The sequence below is a fragment of the Oxyura jamaicensis genome, chromosome 4 (assembly GCF_011077185.1).
Source record: "Oxyura jamaicensis isolate SHBP4307 breed ruddy duck chromosome 4, BPBGC_Ojam_1.0, whole genome shotgun sequence".
Classification (NCBI taxonomy): domain Eukaryota; kingdom Metazoa; phylum Chordata; class Aves; order Anseriformes; family Anatidae; genus Oxyura; species Oxyura jamaicensis.
In genome coordinates this window covers 82,987,986-83,006,855 of record NC_048896.1, presented here as the reverse complement: position 1 = coordinate 83,006,855, position 18,870 = coordinate 82,987,986, and the positions used below count along the sequence as shown (strand labels likewise).

At 36.8% G+C, this 18,870-nt stretch overlaps 1 protein-coding gene across 1 annotated transcript in view; it reads left to right on the top strand.

Annotated features, from left to right (window-relative positions):
• STX18 (syntaxin 18) overlaps positions 1–18,870 on the top strand; it is a 65,197-nt gene that overhangs the window by 43,785 nt on the left and 2,542 nt on the right. The window contains exons 3-10 of the mRNA XM_035323498.1: positions 126–241; positions 1,641–1,718; positions 1,860–1,926; positions 5,685–5,800; positions 10,085–10,173; positions 17,119–17,177; positions 17,552–17,621; positions 18,175–18,255. Of these exons, the coding sequence (XP_035179389.1) occupies positions 126–241; positions 1,641–1,718; positions 1,860–1,926; positions 5,685–5,800; positions 10,085–10,173; positions 17,119–17,177; positions 17,552–17,621; positions 18,175–18,255 (676 nt within the window). The remainder of the gene's footprint in view (positions 1–125; positions 242–1,640; positions 1,719–1,859; positions 1,927–5,684; positions 5,801–10,084; positions 10,174–17,118; positions 17,178–17,551; positions 17,622–18,174; positions 18,256–18,870) is intronic.

The following is an 18,870-nucleotide window of genomic DNA, read 5'->3' as shown; positions in this document are numbered from 1 at the left end:
TAGGAGGTGATAGGATACGTTGTTCTTCCTGCATCTTTTACCAGTCCAAAACATGTTCTCTCAGCTTTATAGAAGTGATGGATGTTGGGGGTTTTTTAAAAGTGACAATTTGTCTTGTTTCTCAGCCATATTATGTCTGAATACGTGAGGATGACTGATACAGAACGTGATCAGATAGATCAAGATGCTCAGATATTTATGAGGACATGTGCAGATGCCATCCATCAGCTGAGAACAGAAGGTAAACAGAGCAACTTCTAAGTATTCTTTCTTAGTTATTGATAAAGACTGAATATTGCATGGTGTTGTGAGATCCGAAATGCTTTTTGGAAAGAGACTGCCCCTGGAATGCTTTTGGAAAGAGACTGTCCCTTTTGTTTGCATCTCTGTAATCCTATTGACCGATTAGCACCATGCTTGGTTTTACTTAATGTAAGTGAAAGGATAAGCCACAGCATAAAAATTTATTTGTTCAAGTACACTAATTAGCAAGTGCTTAAAAAAAAATCTTAAATACTTGCTATTTAGTAGTAATTTAGCACTGGGCCATAGAGGGCTAAACCAAACTGAACCAAAGCTCAGCAAAGTTAATGAAAGACAATGGCTGTCTCTTTCTAGGTAGTCCACCTCTAAGGTTTTACAGGTATTCTCTTTCCAAGTTTGAGATAATTACATCACTGTACAAAATGTAATAACATATATATCGTTACACTAACTCTTTAAATATTTTCATTAACTACAGACATCTTCTTGTTGAATGTAGCCCTCAAAAATTTGAGCTCCAGAAAAAAACAAAAACAAAACTCAGCAATTGTTCAGAATATATTTTAATTGTAAAATATTATGTGTACATGGATATATATTTTAAACAGATAACTTACTAGAATATCAGAAGACATATTTTTCATTGTGACAAGTATTAACAATTTTGCTTTTCTTAATGGGACTACCATTGAAAAAAGTCCTGTTAAAGTAACATAATTTTGACAGCTCGTATATGAAATTGTACTTTTACAACACTTACTTCATATAAGTTGAAGAGAGAACTTTTGTTTTGTCCTTCTTAAGTTGGCTCACTGTATGCATGTGTTTTACCAGTATACCAAAGAGTTTCATCAACTTTGGAATGCCTTCTAAACATACTCAGAGCATTACTCAGAATCACAAAAAGTGATTCATGGATGGGAACTTCATAGGATCAAAACAAGAAATATGTGAACTAAAAGGATGTTTGACACAACAGATCCCCAAGATTTCTATGTAGCAAGTGCTCTGGGAAATTTAAAGCTTTAGAAGTTCAACATGTTAAGCAAATTAAACCTCTAGACCTGTTTTGCAATGCTTAGCTTGATGACACCTATTCTTGTTTAGAAACTTAATTGATGTAATATGACTCAGTGGCATAACAATGTAATGACAAACATTACATGACACAAGTTGGTTTGAGGTTTTGTCTTCTTGTAATAATTTTCTGGTTTACAGAATGTATATTTAAATACAGCAATGTTAACAATAGTTGTATATAATGTAGATAAAATGTTAATAGGCTCTCGGACACAACTTGTATATGAACTGAAAATGTGAACTTGTGTAATTCAATAAAATGTTAAAAGATCTTGTATCTATCTTTTGCATTTCAGCACACAAGGATGTCCAGTCTTCTCAGGTGAAGGAGCACAGAACAGCTGTCTTAGACTTCATTGAAGATTACTTAAAAAGTATGTCATACTTTTTCTACAATACTGAGTGATTAAAAATTAATGTTTAACTATGAAAGATGTCTAACCAAGAAGATGTTTAACCAAGAAAGATGTCATGTTCTTCTAACCTGAAGTTTTATTTTCTGGTATCTTGAACAGGAGTGTGTAAGCTGTATTCTGAACAAAGAGCCATCCGAGTTAAGCGACTGATAGATAAGAAGAGACTGTGAGTAGTGAGCTCTTGTTGTCAAAAAAAAAAAAAATAGCTTAACTCTGCCTTTCGTTTGTAGGTTATTCAACAAAACCATTATTCATGTTTAGATTCTAAAGAGATGGAAATCTGTAGCTGGATGAGAAACTTACACTATCAGCGGGGGCATTTTATACTTCTGGCATGTAAAGTTAATTCTGAAAATGGCAAAACGCCAATACAATGTTGTGTACAATTCATATATGTCAATGATCAAAGCATCAAATTAGTAAAAAGTGGGTTAATAAACCTAATGGACTTCTACAAGTACAACAAAATATTTATGCACATCCCATTAAGAAATATTCTACATAAAATAATTTAGAATTAAATTTTGCACATTGATCATACGTGTCAAGATGCTTTTTAGGATACCATCTGCTTAGGTACAAGAGATGTTCACGTCTCTACTTTTCTCTTCCATTCTCTTTTCTTTCCCTCCTTTAGACCACTGTCTTTCTGCTAAAGCAAGTGATTATGTTATACTGCTTGAGATGGTGGGGTTTCACAGCAAGTAGAAAACTGCTTAAAATCAAAATCTTGTATGTAACTTCTGAATTGAACCAAACAGCTTTTGCTTCCTATTGTCATGGCATACATTCAAGCCGCTAACCTAGAGGTGAAAATCAATGGGATAAGTTAAAGGTGATTCACTTTCTGGCTTAACCCCCCACCCCCCTTCCTGCCAAGTATCAAAACCCATAACTTCTGGGGAGTTTTTTCTGCATATGTGAGATATAAGAATGAGTTAAATTGCACAAGTTAACAAGTTTTCAATTTATTTAATACAGCAAAAGCTTTCCATGTCTTCTAAATCTTCATTATTTGAATTCTAGCCTTAAGTTCCATGATGCATATTTTAATATAAAAATAACAGAGTTTAGAATATACACATCAATAGATATAGTACCTTTCTGAGATTTGATTCTGCTTTATCAGTTTGGTGTTTATCTTGATCATCTATTACATTGAAACTAAAGAGACGTTTTCAGAAGTCCATAAGTATATGTTATTCAGAGTGATTCAGCATGATTAAACACGATTGGATTCACTTAAATATATCCTCCTGAGACAAAAATAGAAGTATAAGCCAAAGAAAAGTAAACAAAGTACCCCAGAACAGATGTAAAATTTATTAGAAAGTCACATGAGAAAAGTAAGATAGGAGTTACAAAAATACCGAGGGCCTGTAACTTTGTGGAAAAAAAAAAAAATACAAAAAAAAAAATACAAAAACATACTGTGATATTTTTAGCAGGCAAAAATACATAACCTTATTAATATTCTTCATAGTAAGGAACTTCAAAGAAAATTAGCATGGTTCCTGCTGTTATATAGTTGGCTAACAAATACCAGTTAGTCAACTTGATGTACTCTTATTGTTGTTTCCATGTCAAATGCAAGGTTCAGGATTTCTCAGATGACTAAACAGATGAGACAAGTCAATCTGCTTTATACTAAGCATGAAACAATGAAAAAAAAAAAAAAAAAGCTATTCCAGAAGTTAGAATATCACTTATTTAATTGAGCAATAAGGGCCTAAAAATAATCCAGAAGATACAGTCCTTTTTTGAAACATGGGAGGAGTACTTCTTAGCTTCTTCTGTATGGATGTAAGAACTAAAAAGCAGACATTGATCAGCTGAAGCCTGTATGCATTGCAGATGTGATGTAATGGCTAAATTATCATTTAAATTAAAATTCAATTTAAATAAATCACAGGGCATAAACCAATCTTTATGATGACTTGAAGGAAAACGGTCTTTTTTCATGCTCCTTCAACTAGTTGATTTGTAATTTCCCCTAGGATTTCAGTAGATTTCAGCACTTTGTGATAATAGGAATACGCTCCATCCCTTAAACAAACTAGGCGTTCTTTAAGTAGCAAATTCCAGGCATTTTGTTCATTTTTAATTGAAAACTTTCATACATTAGCATACCGTGGAAAGTAAGGTAACTAATAATGAAGGAATGCATTTATTTAAAGGTAAATTAATCCTAGTGCAGATCTCTTTTCTTGTAATTTAGCCAGCATAAAATATGTACTTCTTAGACAATTCTGAGAGGTTTGCAGTAAAAATACACTTCATTATGTTTACTTTCACATGGTACACATTCTAAGCTCTTCCAAAAATCGTGTTTTAATTTTCTTATATAGGTTGTGTTTATACACTAATTCATATTTTTGATTAAAAAATTCTGCCAGTTACATAGGACTAGTTCCACAGGATGAAATGTTGAGAAATAGAAACACGACCATTTTTTTCTATAAAGGTACTTGGTTGGGATTTTCAGTTTTTATGTTTATAGGTATTCATATTTATGTTACATTTCCAATTTTAAACTAATTTTCCATTATAATTTCTTGAGAATTATGTATGCAGTTATTCAAATCAAGTTGATTTTTATTATTGGGTGATTGGTATTTTATTAGTATCAGAAGTATTATTTGAATGACATGACCATGCAGATAAGTCTCTTGTTTTTTTCCTTGGTATTAGGCAAATTTGGGACTCGGAGGAGGGGAGGATGAAAAGTTCTTTTGTGTAAAACTACACAAAGCCCAGTAGCAGAGTTTTAGAACTAATAAATGTTCCCTGTTATTATTTTTTCTTGTTTAAATAACATAGTCTGTCAGTGATGACTAATGCATTATATTCTGTTTTTCTCAGAATTTTCTAATTATTGGCTAGAATTTAGACACAATACAAAGAAGGAAAGGCACACAAAATGCAACACCTTCTGTTAAGCAGCAGGGGAAGATTGCAGATCATAATGAGATTAACTGTTGATTATATATGAGAGGGGAGGAAGTGATGAAGGTGGCACAGCAGGTGATTCAGCCCATTATTTTTTTGTTTTTTAGCTTCTCTATCAGCGTAATTGCTAAGCATTTAACTGTCTACTATGTAGTGGTTACAGAATTCATTGTTGACAGCAGTGAACCACAAAGCTTACTGGAAAAAATATTTAGCCACTAATTTTAAACTTTTTTGGTGCCATAGTGAAAAATACTTGACAAGTACTGAGGTACAGAACAGAAATAATCACTGAACGTGTTTCTCAATTTTTATATTCGTTTTGTATTGAAATTGCATAGCAGGGAATGTGTATCTGACCATTACATACAGTTTTTCTTTGCTTTGCTTCTAAATGGGCTATTGTGTCTCTTGGCAGACAAGGTAAGGATAACTCTCATGCAGGTTAAAACATTATTTATAGATAGTTAAATAATAATTAAAAAAAAAAAAAAAACAAACTTGTTTCAGGAAAAAAAAGTTGATTCTGTTGTATCTTCATACTCTTCCCTTATGATAATTGACAATATAAACATGCCAATGTTACTTGAAAAAAATAAATAGGTGAGTTGGCTGTTGCTACTGAAAAATTTCAGTATGACCAAACTGTTATATATCCTACTATTCCAATTTTTTTGAAAGTAACTTCAATAAAATGTCCGGTTTTTACACTTCAAAATTATTCTCAGCTCTGAACATGTAATGTATATTGGAATATAGATTATACAGGAATACTGTTCACGCTTTCTTTGCTTTTCTGATAGTATTTCAGTAAAGGTAGCTAAGTACATTTTGTATCTAGACTGGGAACTCTTTATTGTGAAGTTTTCAAGACCAGGTTAAAATGCAATGAATGCAAGTAATCTGTGGTTGTTATTGTTTCAGAGAAATTCAGTTCCATCATATCAGTTAAATTATAGGATCTTATGCTTCTAGGTCCAGACTTGAACCTGAGCAAAGCAACATTTCCAAAACACCTCTTTCTCCTGAAAAAAATTCACAGAATCCTTTAGATGATTCTGAAGAAAAACTTTCTTCAGAGGAAAGCAAAGGTAAGAATAAAACATAATTACACTTTTGTTTTGTAGCAAGCCCTTTCTATTCAACAGTACTTCTTTCACATTACAAGGGCCTGTTCCAAGAAGGCCTCTTCCTGGAACATGTTCTTTTTCTGTTCTCTTTTTCCCTCAGTTGATCAGGCTTTTGTGATGCACATTGTGGGACTGAGGAAGCAAAATCTTCAGCTTTGTGACATGTTTCTTCCAACCATCTTAAACGGTTTTATGTCTTGCTGGATTTCTTCATCCCTTCAATAAACTTTGTGTGAACTCTCTCCTTCTAATTTATTAATTTTGCCCTATCCCTCTAATTGTGTCTTCTGAGACCTGCCTGATCTTTCCAGATCCTTTTCACTGATAGCAAGGAATTAGAAAGTAGCTTGATGACTTCCTAGTAGTTTCTAGGAGTGTTTTCTGGTCCTTAAACCCAGAGACCTTCAACTGGACACCTCTACAGCCGAAACACAAAGGCAGAATATGCTCACAGAGCGGGATATTAGTGGCTGGAGAGAGACAGTAGGTTTGGGGATGTTCTTCTCCACAGCCCTGAATTTTCTTTCTGGAAGGGCTACTTCTATTTCAGTAGGCAGGAAATAGCCAGAAGTCTAAAGCAGCAACTCTGACCCCACGGTCATTTCAGCTGGTGCTATTCTTGACAGAATTTGTAGAATTCCTTAGTGACCAGCCTCTGAGGCTGCGGATGTAAGTCCCTTCTTTCAGCCTTTTCTCAGAATAACCCCTTGGTCTGTTCTGCGGTGTGTACACTTACAGACCTTCATTGCAGAGTGTCTAAGTACCACCGTTGTGCAAATAATTCCAGGTTTCGTACCTAAAGAGGAATCTTGTTTCTATTATTTCATAAGTGCTTTCTGTGGTGTGATTTCTCCCGCTTGTACTGTCTAAAGAAGTCTGAGGCACAGTGTGATTACACTGTTAAAATTATTCATGGAGGGAAGCAGGAACTGTGGCAAAATGTGACATTACATTATTCTGCAAATCTGTTACTACTTTTTTATTTATTTATTAAAAGTGAAATTTCTCTGGGTAGTGACTTGAGGGTTGTACAAAGGGTGGATTCACATGAAGTGGGTACTCCATTTCTGAACGAAGACTCTGATATTGAATTACCTTGCAAAGTGTGAACAGTTTCATTTTCTGACGTGGTATTGCTTATCTTCCAACCAGTTTGTACTTCTGCAGCCCTATTGGTATGATTTTTTTTTTTTTTTTTTTCTGGAGACTGAATTTAACGTAAGAAGTTAAGGTTTTGATTATGTGTCATTTCTAGTGCTTACTACATTTTTTTATTTATGTCTTAAGTGATGCAGCACACAGGCACACAGATGAGTTTCACCTTAACACGTTATCAGTATTTCACAGCTGTGAGCCAGTGCCAGCAGAAAAGCAGCAGCCTTGTAGCATCTTCATAGCTCTGTGCTCTTGTTGTTCAATGTCTCCACAGTCTCTGAAAGTAGCTAGACATAAAGGTTTGTGATGCAGTTCTTACAAGGAGATGCTGACTAGTCTTTGAGAACACTGGGAAAGTTGTATATCAAAATAAACCTGCCTGAAGTAGTTTATAGATGCACACGCTATGTGGTTCCTCATTTAAGTGTTGGTTGCTGCTGTTTATAGAAATCAACCTTGTGACTTCACTGGTAGGTGGTTTTTGAAGCATGCTAAAAACATGAATGAGATGACTAGTAAACAAAAAGCTGGGTTTAAATCGTAGAGCCTTTGTGGTTATTTTTTTGTTTGTTTTACAAGTAATTTCAAATTTTTAAGAAACTGGAGAAACAATTGTGTAGAGAAATAAACTCCTTCATCCTCAGGACATGGTTGTTTTAGAACATCAAAATCATTTATGTCTATGAAATATGAAAGATCATCAGAGTGTCTGGGTTCCCTGCTTAAATATCATGGCTGTAACAGTCTTCTGAGAGAGGTTTTGGTCCTGTCCATACCTTGAACATCATGAGAGACAGCTGAATGTCCTGCGTGGGGTGCTGAAGCACAACTTGGGTTTTGTCTGGTGTTTTGGCAGGTACCAAAGCAAAATGTGATTACTTTTGAGACAAAGCACCTGTTTACATTGGCATTATAGTGGACATGCTTCGTGGTAGGAAAATAGTCTCTCTAGAGATTACTTTAATATGCTGACTGTGTTTATTTGCATATTACAAATCTGACATTTAGTTTATGGAAATACATGTAAATAATGAGTAGCTTTTGAACCTGTCCACTAGCTTAGCAGCTGTCTCTTGTCAGTATGGAAAAAGGTTGAGATTATTAGATCTTACTGTGTATCTCCATCATTCATTAATTACATCTATTTCTGCAATTGAAATGTACTTATCAATTTTTTTATTTGTCTGGCTTTTGCTGGATGAATTGTAGAAATCACTGATGCCAGCTCCAGAAAAACTTTCGAAGTGGCCAGAAATGTACCATGGTGACAGGAGTAACTCTGGGGAGATGTGTGTTTCTCACTTACCTCTTGCTTGGATATGTGCTTATTAGCAATCACAGGTGCTGTTTTTTAACAGAGCTGACAGTGTCTGAAAGTAATTGGTTCCTCTGGGATAAAATAGGAATACATCTTATTTCTTAGCTCCATAAACTAATTATCTTCTTTTTCTGAATCCAGTAAATAAGTCATTCTAGTTTCAATATAATGTAAATGTATTGATTATCTAAACAAATAATTTTGTGTCTCTGTGAAACAGATTGGAAATACTAGTGATGTCCAGTGGAAAATGTTGAGTTGAATTCTTTCTAAATAATATTTAGAAATGCTCTTGTTTTTCTTCCTTATTACTTGTAAGAAAGAGCAGATTTTATTTATTTAATTATTCATTTTAAAGACTGCATGCCTTACCCATAGCCCTCATTTGTAACATTGTTACTGTTTGATTTGACATTGTCATCCTGGTTTGGTTGGTGGGAATGAAAATACACATTTGTGTATATTGTGTACACCAATACTCTTATTTATTTTTCAAGAGTTGTCACAAATATTATAATGAAAAATAAAAGGGGAAAATTTCTTCTTACAGTACTTCTCTTATATTTGTTCATAAATAGGACTACCCCATTCAGCGCCTTCCCAAGAGAAGGTCTTAATGATGATGCATCAGTGCTGCTTATCTGATTGAAAGTAATGTAGGTTTAGAAAAGTATAGTAAAGCAAATAAAAATACTTATAAATGCCTTAAAAACAAAAACAACACATGAAGAACTGGGATAAAGTCTGAAGTCTTTTAGGATTTCTGAAATCTATGAAAAAGTAAAAACTAAATCTTAGTGTATTTTGATTTGCAACCTGCATCTGATAAGTCAAAGCAGTTCAGCTTTGAATCTGCTCAGGGTTGGTACAAATCTCTATTTTGGGGTTTGTAAAAATGCCACAGCCAGTGGGGAAGGAGTCCTTCTCAAGTGTGCAGTGTTATCATCAGGATTTCAAGCACTGATGCTAGAACAGCTTCAGAAACAGTAGGTTCCCGCTGTAGTTTCTTTTCTTTCCTATTCTAACTTAGTCTATAATTAGAAGCATATAATTAAGCCTCAAAATAAATCTTCTAGAGGGAAATATCCTAGAAATAGCCATTCAAGATGTTTTATGCCCAACTCCTGCTAAGATTTATGCAGATGGTTAGCTTTAATCAAAGGGGAAGTGCTGCTGAAATCAATGGAGCAGCTATGATGTGGAAGGGTTAGTTTGTGGGTTCAGATCTGACTCCTGTTATGTTCAGGAGGACCCCTTGCACAGAGTGCTGTAGGATTTGCACTGTATTATGCAGTTTGAACAGTGTGAGGGAGCCAAATTTGTCGTACAAACTTGGCTCAAAATGTCTTTGAGAGTCTGCTCTTACTTCTGAGGAATGAGGAGCTGGTGGTTCTGTCAAATCTCCCTGGAAGATAATAGCCTTGTGTACAGGCTGTCATTTTGAAAATTGTGTTTTCATGTTACAGTTCTAATGTGATTGTATTTTTTGCCATAACAAGTCTTAGTGTGTTGTGAGTTGTTTTAAGCGTTTTGCCATCAATATTTTAGTGAACCTTCTCGTAGTTCACAAAATTAAACACGTGTACACCTCTGTCCCAGTTTGGGAGTTAAAGGTTATTGATGTAATCTTGTGCTGTAACTATGTGGTGAATCTTGGTTAACAGGAAATGAGACGTAACGATTTCACTAGAGTTCTGAAATCATGAAAAATGCTTTTTACTTCACTGTTCAGTGCCCTGCGTTGTCTCAAGATTTTCGTGGTTCTTGTACAGACAGGAATCTGCCTGATGCTCAGTCTAACCTTGGATTATGGGGGGATGGCAAAGGAGAAGATGAACTGTCACCTGAAGAAATACAAATGGTAAGTGTATCTTTAGTATTATTGTCCATTTTATTATATTTTCTGCTGTATCCATATGTGCTAAGTTCAGATTCACCCAAGTTCATTTACAACTTCTATTTTATGCAGAATGATGCCACAAGATATGTCTTTTATACATGGCTTCCTGGTTCTAATACTTACTGCTAATACTTAAAATTGCAAAATATTTGCATGCAGCCATGACGTTAATACCAACTATTTTTTCAGCAATTGGAAGTACTCTTTGAAAGTGAAATTCTTTTTTAAAAATTATAATTATGAAGTACTTTCTTAGGAAACAATAGAAGTCAAGGCAGCATTGGGAAAGCATTAAAAAAATTCTGAACAATAAAGACTGGCTGATTTTGACTTGGACTACTTCTAGTACACAAATAGCTGTATTTCATTTTATTCCTCTTTTTTAGGTTGATCAAAATCAAACTGATTTTATTAGAAGGAATAACTACAGGCTTTCAGACGCAGCAAAACCTCAAGTGTTCTTAGCTTTGCTGTATTTTCCCCACTGTCAGCAGTTTTATGTATTGTTTGTTCCAATTTTGTTTGCAATTGAAATGATACGCTACAAAATTTGACGTGATTGCTGACAACCTGTTAGGCTTTTTGATGTTCCTACGATTTCTTGTTTTGAACATGGCTCCAAATACTCTTTGTATTAGCACATGTTGTATTGTTTCATATAAAGAAAGAAAAACTTCCTTACAAGTAGCCAGTGGCTGTAGAGTTTTCAACATGGTGTGCTGCAGCACAGGGCTGCTGCAGCATGAATATCTGAGGCTTCCTTGGCAATGACTAGAGATGTTCCCAAACAAAGCATGCATCACTTCCCATCAGAGATGAGTAAGTTGCACATAATTAAGGTATGGTTTGTCAAAGAGAAAAGGCTCTTCAGCGGCTGATGCTATCACATTTTTTTGGGCACCAGTCTGAAATCAGAAGGCTTATTCCTTTCTGTTTTCTGTCTAAACAGAATTTGTCCCATACCTTCGTTTTTCTGTGTTCAGGCACCACATTATTAGCCCCCGTGGTGTAAGCTTCTAGAGGATCGAGAGGTAACAAGCATCAGAGGTGACAACTCTTAAAGTGCTTGCTAGTAACTGACTGCTAAATGTTAAGTTGCATTTTGTGGGGCTCACACTCTAGTAAGTTTTAAAAGTGTTACATCCTTCGGTATGGTTCTTCGGGGATGAATGCATTCCTTTCTTTGGGAATGAATGCATCCTTTCATTCTTTTTAGAGTAAGGCCCAGCACACCTCACGACTTAGGTGAGTAGCCCAAGTCTGTGAGTTTTGTTCTATTTCTGTTATCGAGTGAAGGAAGATAACCTGGAGATAACCTGGGACTTTTTTTTTTCCCCGGAATAAGTTCTCTTTATTGACTTGTGAGGTGGAATGGTTCCAAGCCAAAGTAACACAAAAAACTATGTTTATAGTTTAATACTTGGAGATTCAGGAGCCCAGAAATCCTTCAGTCCTGAACTGATTGCGAGGCATTTGCCCAGCTCTTTCTATGGGAGAACCATTAGACAAAAAATGCATTATTAATCTTTGTCCTTTTAGACCTCTCCTATGCTTTTTATTATTATTACTTTTTACTATAGTTTCTGTGATGCTAGGATTCTTCTTACACTGAGCATCAATCTATGATTCTGGCAGTTATGAAGAAACACAGAACACTTTTCTACCTCTGCTGAAAGCTAACAAGCATCGGTTGCTTCCACATTGTACCTTGGAAGGAGTATACAGTGATTATGACTTTAAAAAGAAGCGAGTCAGCATTTATGGCAGTGTTAATGTAGATGCTTTTCCTTTTTCCACTAGTAAGTTGCCAAGTAGGAAGTGAGCTGCTTAATTCTAGGTATAGTTAATGACCTTGATGAAGGTAATTTCTTGTCAGGTAATTTTTTACAGTTGGATTGGATTGCATACACTGGGGTTGCTGCAATGTAAACCAGAAGTTGTATATGTGTATGTGTGCACAACAAGTTTTCAAATGTAAACTTAGCTACTAATATGTTGATGCTCAGAGCTGAGCAAGCCATTGTTCTGCTCTGTGTACCTAAAACAATTTTTGTTGTTTATTTTTGTTTTTTAGGGTTTAGGAACACTGTAATTTGCAAAGGCTAGCGATGTACATGGTGACTTTTCCACAGAAAGACTGTTTTCAGTGTATTTTCAAGTAAAGTTATAGCTAAGAGTTGACCTATATTAGCAGATCTTGGATACTGTGTAACCTCACTTCTAATGGACTTTAATGCCACTGGAAGCCATTATTCTAATTTTCATGTAAATTTGGGTCCAAGGTGTAAATTATAGGTGTAACTAGGATGTAATTTGAGTACTCGAAAGTGCATTGATTTTATTCATTGCTTAAGTAAATACTTCCTAGTAATATGCAATACTTAATCACTTTATTGTGCTTTTAATGCAGGAATTTAAGGGTCTTTAGGAACACTTAATGAACCTTTACAGCTTTAGGAAATTGTGCTGCTAAAAGGACTAATTATTTCTCCTCTGCATTATGTTTGCTGTTACAGAGAAGTTAATTTCTACTTTTTAAACATTTGGTTTGTGAAGAGTGGACAGACTCCATTTAAGTTACTAAAAAAACCCTAGCAATTCTCAGAAGAGGGTAGGTTAAAGTGTAAGGAACTGCAATATTGATTTTAAATTGGAATGTGTTGCGTCAAATTGTACCGAACAATTCTCACTCATGGTTCCGTGATCCTTCCTGCAGTTAAAATAATGAATTAAAGCACTATCATGTAACAGCAGCAATTTATTTCAGTATTCTACCCTAAGCAGAGATCTTTACATCAGTTGCAGGCACAACTGTGTGATTTGCACAGTAAATTTCACTCTATAACTCTGAGCACAGGTACGTGAATGTTTTCATAGTTGTTGTGAGCAGATGTCTTGTGGTTGTGTAAAGTGGGGAAAATGTGGTTCTGCTGTGAAAATATACAGTTTTCTCTGAGTTTTTATCTTTTTTTTTTTTTGGTCTTTAATTCAGGTATAGTACATTTCATGATTTATCTCATGGGATAACAAAAAAGAACTGTGATTCTTTCAATGCATGAGGTTTTGAGAAATGTCTTAAGCAGTCACTTTATATCTTGGTAGCAGAATGTTTCACTGACATAAAAGAGGCTACTTTAACAAGCCGTAAATCGTTGAGCTCTACAGATTGCTAGAGCTTGCTGTATGTTCACATCATGTAAATCCCTTTGTGACACACGATAGGCGACGCGTCCTTCTGTTCTCACCTCTTGTTCACTTGGCTGTGTCACCACATCTTGCTGCTGTCGGAGCCGTGCCATCTCTCAGCCCTGATTTCAAATTGCAAAGACTATTTAGCGGTTTAAAAAGCAATCTGTGCCAGTGGAGGATTTCAAATATCAAAGGGTTTTTTAAATAGTACTTTCTCAAGTGGATTTGTGCTATTTGTAAGGGATTAAAAGCATTCACTGTTTCTTTATTGAAAATTTGCCTCCTAAATTAATTATCATCTCAGTTCTGCTAAGACAGTAGAATAGGGAATTTTTATGCTGAATATTTGTGGAGAAATACTTATTCTTAGAGAAGTCAGAAAACCAGTTACAGCTCGGTGGCTCCACTTAGTCACTTAATGTCCGTGCAGTCGGCTCTATGCTAAAGCTCATGGATCCATTTTATTGCCCTGTTCCTTGGCTTTGTTCTGAAGTGAATCCCATAAAATCAGAGATGAACAGCGGGGTCAATGTAAAGGAGTGATGAGACACCATTAACCACGTGCTGCTGTGAAGCACATTATCACTGCATTAATATTTGAATAAATGCTCTGCTCTGTAGAGGTACCACAGACAGCAGTGGTAATGACACTCCGGAGTACTGTAACACCGGTACTTGTGTATTTAGCAGAACCATCGAGTCTTTAGGGTGGGCATCAGTGGTGCTTCAGGGAGCTGTGCATTATGTTCCTTGTTGACCCACACCTGTCCCACAGGGCTGGGCTCCTGCCCTGAGGACTCAGCCCCACCGTGGAAGTTATGGCGCGTGATAGCGTGGGGGATCTTGGACTTTCTTTAGTTCTTTAACCAAGAAAAGCAAGCTGTTCTTGCCAGCCAGGCAGCTAGTGAACGTCTAGTACAGAAAGGTGTATTTTAAAAGAAATAGAAAAACGTCTTTTTTATTATGTAGACTGCCTGCTAGAAGACTAAAGCATTTTCTAAGAGATTAACTGTTATCCTGTTAAAACAGGTGTCATTTCACACTCGCTGGTAACAAATTTCTGGTTTTTAACATGGTAACCGTGTTCCCCTAGGTCACGGAGCTCGACACGTAATTTGCTGCCAGTAAGGAGTCAGGTGGTGCTTCTCTGAGGGCCTGGTGGGACTGAAGCGAGATGCAAAATGTTACAGCACGAATCGTGGGACACAGCGGAGATAGTGTGGGATGTGAGGAGGGGATGAAGGTGAAGGGCATGACAGGTGGCTTGCCTTTTTTCTTTTTTTCCCCCCTTTTCTGTTATTCTGTGGCAGTTTAGAAGTCTTGCTCAGCTCCCCCTTGATTCAGCTGTGCCATGTGCTCCTGTGTTGAGTTTCAGTTTACTGATTTAGCAGAAAACTCAGGAAAAAAAGTGGTCAGTGAGCTAAAATGTCATCCCATGAAATCAGACGAGCAGAAGCTTGTGTACAGGACTGTGTACTCAGGGAGAGGTAGGAGCAAGACAAGTCCTTCCACGGCTCCCCTAGATCTTCCACTGCACCCCAAGTGGAATCAGAACATCCAGAGCTGGAAGGGACCCACGAGGACCATTGAATCCAACTCTTGAACACCTGTTTTTTCTTTCTCTGTGTAGGTGCTATGAAAGTACATGATATGGCAGAAGTTTAAACTGGAGCATTTTGAATCATTTAACAGGATGCGTAAATCAGCATGTGGAACTATGTGTACAAGGAGTTGAACAAGCTGTACAAGGAAGATCTTAAAAGAATCAGGCTTGAGATGCTGGTAGAATGATTGGGGCAGGGAGGATGTCACAATACATAGTCACCAAACACAGCAGTCTAATTATATTAAATTAGTTAGTCCTACATGTTGGCTCTGTGAAGTAAGTTGTGGGTTAGATGACCTGTATGAACTAGCCACCCATTTTCTTGTTGCATCTTAATGATGAACTGCATTTTGCTTAAATTAGCTTGAAATATTAGGTACTTCATTTTTACCTGCTTCAGCATTACTGCTCTAAAACCTCATTTGCCTTCCAGTGCAATGCCTCCTTTATTACTGTTAATTCTCTGCAATTCAGACATTATTTTCCCTCCTCCTTCCTTCATTTTTGGCAAAAGATAACAGTTGCTTTCAAATACTTACTGTCTTCTCTGGGCACCACGACGTTTTCTCGCAAGTTCAAGCGTTGGGCCTTTGCTCAGATGGTGAGCAATTACTACTGCACAGACTGGAAACCGAGTCTGATCAGTAAGCAGTGCTGCTCTGCTGCTGCTTTCATCTCTGACAACCCACTGCTTTGTCCCAAGAAGGATAATGAGACCTCGCAAGGTGACTGAGAGGAATGCTGTGTGTATACTGCTAATGAAATTGTAACTTGATTGAATTACATCGAAATCCAGAAGTGTTATGTAGGCTAGTTTGTAATAAGTAGATTAACTGCATTAGAACTGGGCTTGCTGTCTCGCACAGTGCTGGTGTCACATCCTTTGGATTTTTAATCCTGTTTTCTGGTATTCAGGCTGCTGCATATATCACTCAGGATTTAGAAATGAGGCTTGTCAGAGGCGCATAGTGGGTAATAATTTCAGGATTAATGTATCCTGGGTGCTACTTCTGTGCAGTGGCAGAGTCAGGGCTTTCCTAGCTTTGTGAGGAAAGTGCAAATACCACACATGTCCAGCTGGTACTGAGGCTTTGCTCATGGGGAATTAATTGGCAGAATACCTCGACTAACCTTCCCCTCCCTCCAGCCAGAAGGGGACTTGTGACCCTTTCAGCATGAGGTACTCTGGTGGTAACCTTTTAGCAGGGGCAGGTGGCAGCAATCTGAGCATGTTGCCCATACCTGAGAGCCTGGGGAGGAGGGAGCAGCACACGGCGGGGCTCACCCCTGTATCTGGCTGGCAAGGTGGCAGCATCGAGCTCAGTTATTTAGGCACCTGGAACATCCCACCTCAAAACATGGTAATGGGTCCTGTTTAAAATACAGTTCTTACAATGCTGTTTCTAACTAACTCCATTATGATGTGATGTATTCAGCTGTATTCTAGCAGCATATCTAAAGCTAATCTTGTCTCTACTTGCTGCACCATCACTCGTTCCACAAGGAATCCCAAATGATCTGACAGGGAAGTATATCTAGAAAATCAAAGCTTGTTTTCCTGTATGAGGTCTTGTGTTTGTGCTTGTGCATTTGAAAAATGTAGTGCCAAAAGTGTAGTTTTAAACGAAAGAGGCTGGCTTGAATAAATAAAGCCAATGCATTGGTAAAGTACAAAGTAGTAGACATCAAAATATTTCATATTACAGCAAAATCTGCAAGCTGTTAACTTCATGCCAAGAGTAGAACATGAATAAAGTGAATGATGGTGTAAAGGTGTCACATGCTATGAAAGCTTTCCCCACTCAAATTTTTAAAATAAGAAAGGACAAGATTCATCCCCTACAGTTTTCCTTAGTGCAGAGAACTCAAGCAAAATCTGCAAATTATTTTGGGGTTTGGTTCATAATGGGAGGAGAACTGACAAGTGTTAGAATGATTGGTTACAAGTATGCAGGCTCACACTGTTTATTAAGCTAATGGTAGTCATCCTTGAAGATCTTTGTAAAGGAAAGTGAAGATTTGTTGGGGCTGGGGGGCTGAGGAAAGTTCACTGAGTCCAAGCATGTGAACTCTAACAAGACTTTTTTTTTTTTTTTTTTCCTCTCTTACAGTTTGAACAGGAGAACCAGAGGCTTGTTGGTGAAATGAATAATCTGTTTGATGAAGTCAGGTACCATTTTCCATTGATTGCCCGGTTGCTGCATGTGCTGGTCCCATAACCTGGATAACATCCACGCACGGTGAATTTGCTGCTGGGCAGCTTGCTGCAGGAATTGTAATGGTGTGGTGGAGGGGGGGGACAAAACAGGAATGCCCAGATCTGTGTAACATCTGGAAATGAACTGTAGGGGTTTACATGGGGCTGTGTTCCCATACTGTAGACAATTGTCAGAGCTCTAATCCCACTTTATCACCACCTAAGACTGCTAACAAAAGAGCTGTGCCTGCTGAACAGCCTGCTGTACCAGGTTGGAGGATCTAAAGCTGTAGTAGCAAGAAATGCTCGCAGAAGTTTCTAATGCAGTATTTCTGTTCTTTGCCAAGGCAAATTGAAGGAAAAGTGGTAGAAATCTCCAGATTACAAGAGATATTCACTGAAAAAGTCTTGCAACAGGTTAGTGTAATTTAATGCTTGAAGGTATTCCTGGGGGTGTTTTGGTCTTGGTTCTGTTCAAGATGTAAACATAAGAGTAATGCATTTTGGCACAAATGTGAAGGGAAAGTTTGTTTTGTTTTGCTTTGTTTTGTTTTCCAAAAGCAAAATCAAGATGGTAATTACTACCAGTGTATATTGGGATTGGCAAGTGTAGTGTGTTGTATCTCAAAATTAGTATTCTATTAACTGTATTATTTAATGGCATATTTTCTGTAAGTGGTAGCACCTCTTCCAGAAGAGCCAGCAAAAATTAAGGCAGATTTGATGTTGGGTAAACAGGGGACTTCCTATTGATCTTAGTGGCCTCAGTTCAGGCTCATAACAACACATTAAAAAAATTCCAACTTAATTGCCTCTATGCCTTTGCATTATTGAAGAAAGCATAAATAAAGCTAAGATGTTAATAATACCAGATTTTATTTTATATTTGAGTTCTGCTCGTCTCCAAAATCCTTACAGATGTTTTTTTTCCTAAACTTTGTCACTGTTTCTCAATTTTTTTTTTGAACAGGAAACTGATATTGACAATATCCATCAATTAGTTGTGGGTGCAACAGAGAATATCAAAGAAGGCAATGAAGACATAAGAGAGGTAATGTCACAGCTGTGTTTTTCAGTTCATTTCTTTCTCCTGAATTTCAGTTTTGCCCAAGCGTTGCTTTAAACAGCATGTACAAGTTAATGCATGATACTGTGTATTGGGGAATCAGGACATGATTTTGAAAAAATTGTGAATACGCTTAGCTAATTTACACATTTCACGCTGCTTGTCTTGCTAACTGTGATCTGAAACTAAATGAGTCTGCAGAAATCTGCTTGGCCTTACCTGTTTTTAAACATGAAGGTTGCGTGGTATGCATTTAAGCACATCTGAAATTTTGTGGGGTTTTCTGCTTGTTTTGTTTTTAATTTAAAAAAAAATCAGAATAAAAGACAATTCTGCAATTGTTGAAACTGGAGTTAAACACTAAGCATTATCAGAAGAGTCTCTTAACCATGCTGAAGTCATCTCACATGCACCTAGTAAACAAATCTGTCCCGTTATCCTACTAATTAGAATGAGATGATGCTTTCCTTCAGGAGCTGCGATTTCAATAAAAACTGAGTTCCCAAATTAGCCTCTGGAGTAATTGGCTCAGTTCTTTCTTTTTTTCTCCTGAAAGCATATTGAATATGTAATTCAAGGCTGAGTAAGCTACTGCTCAGC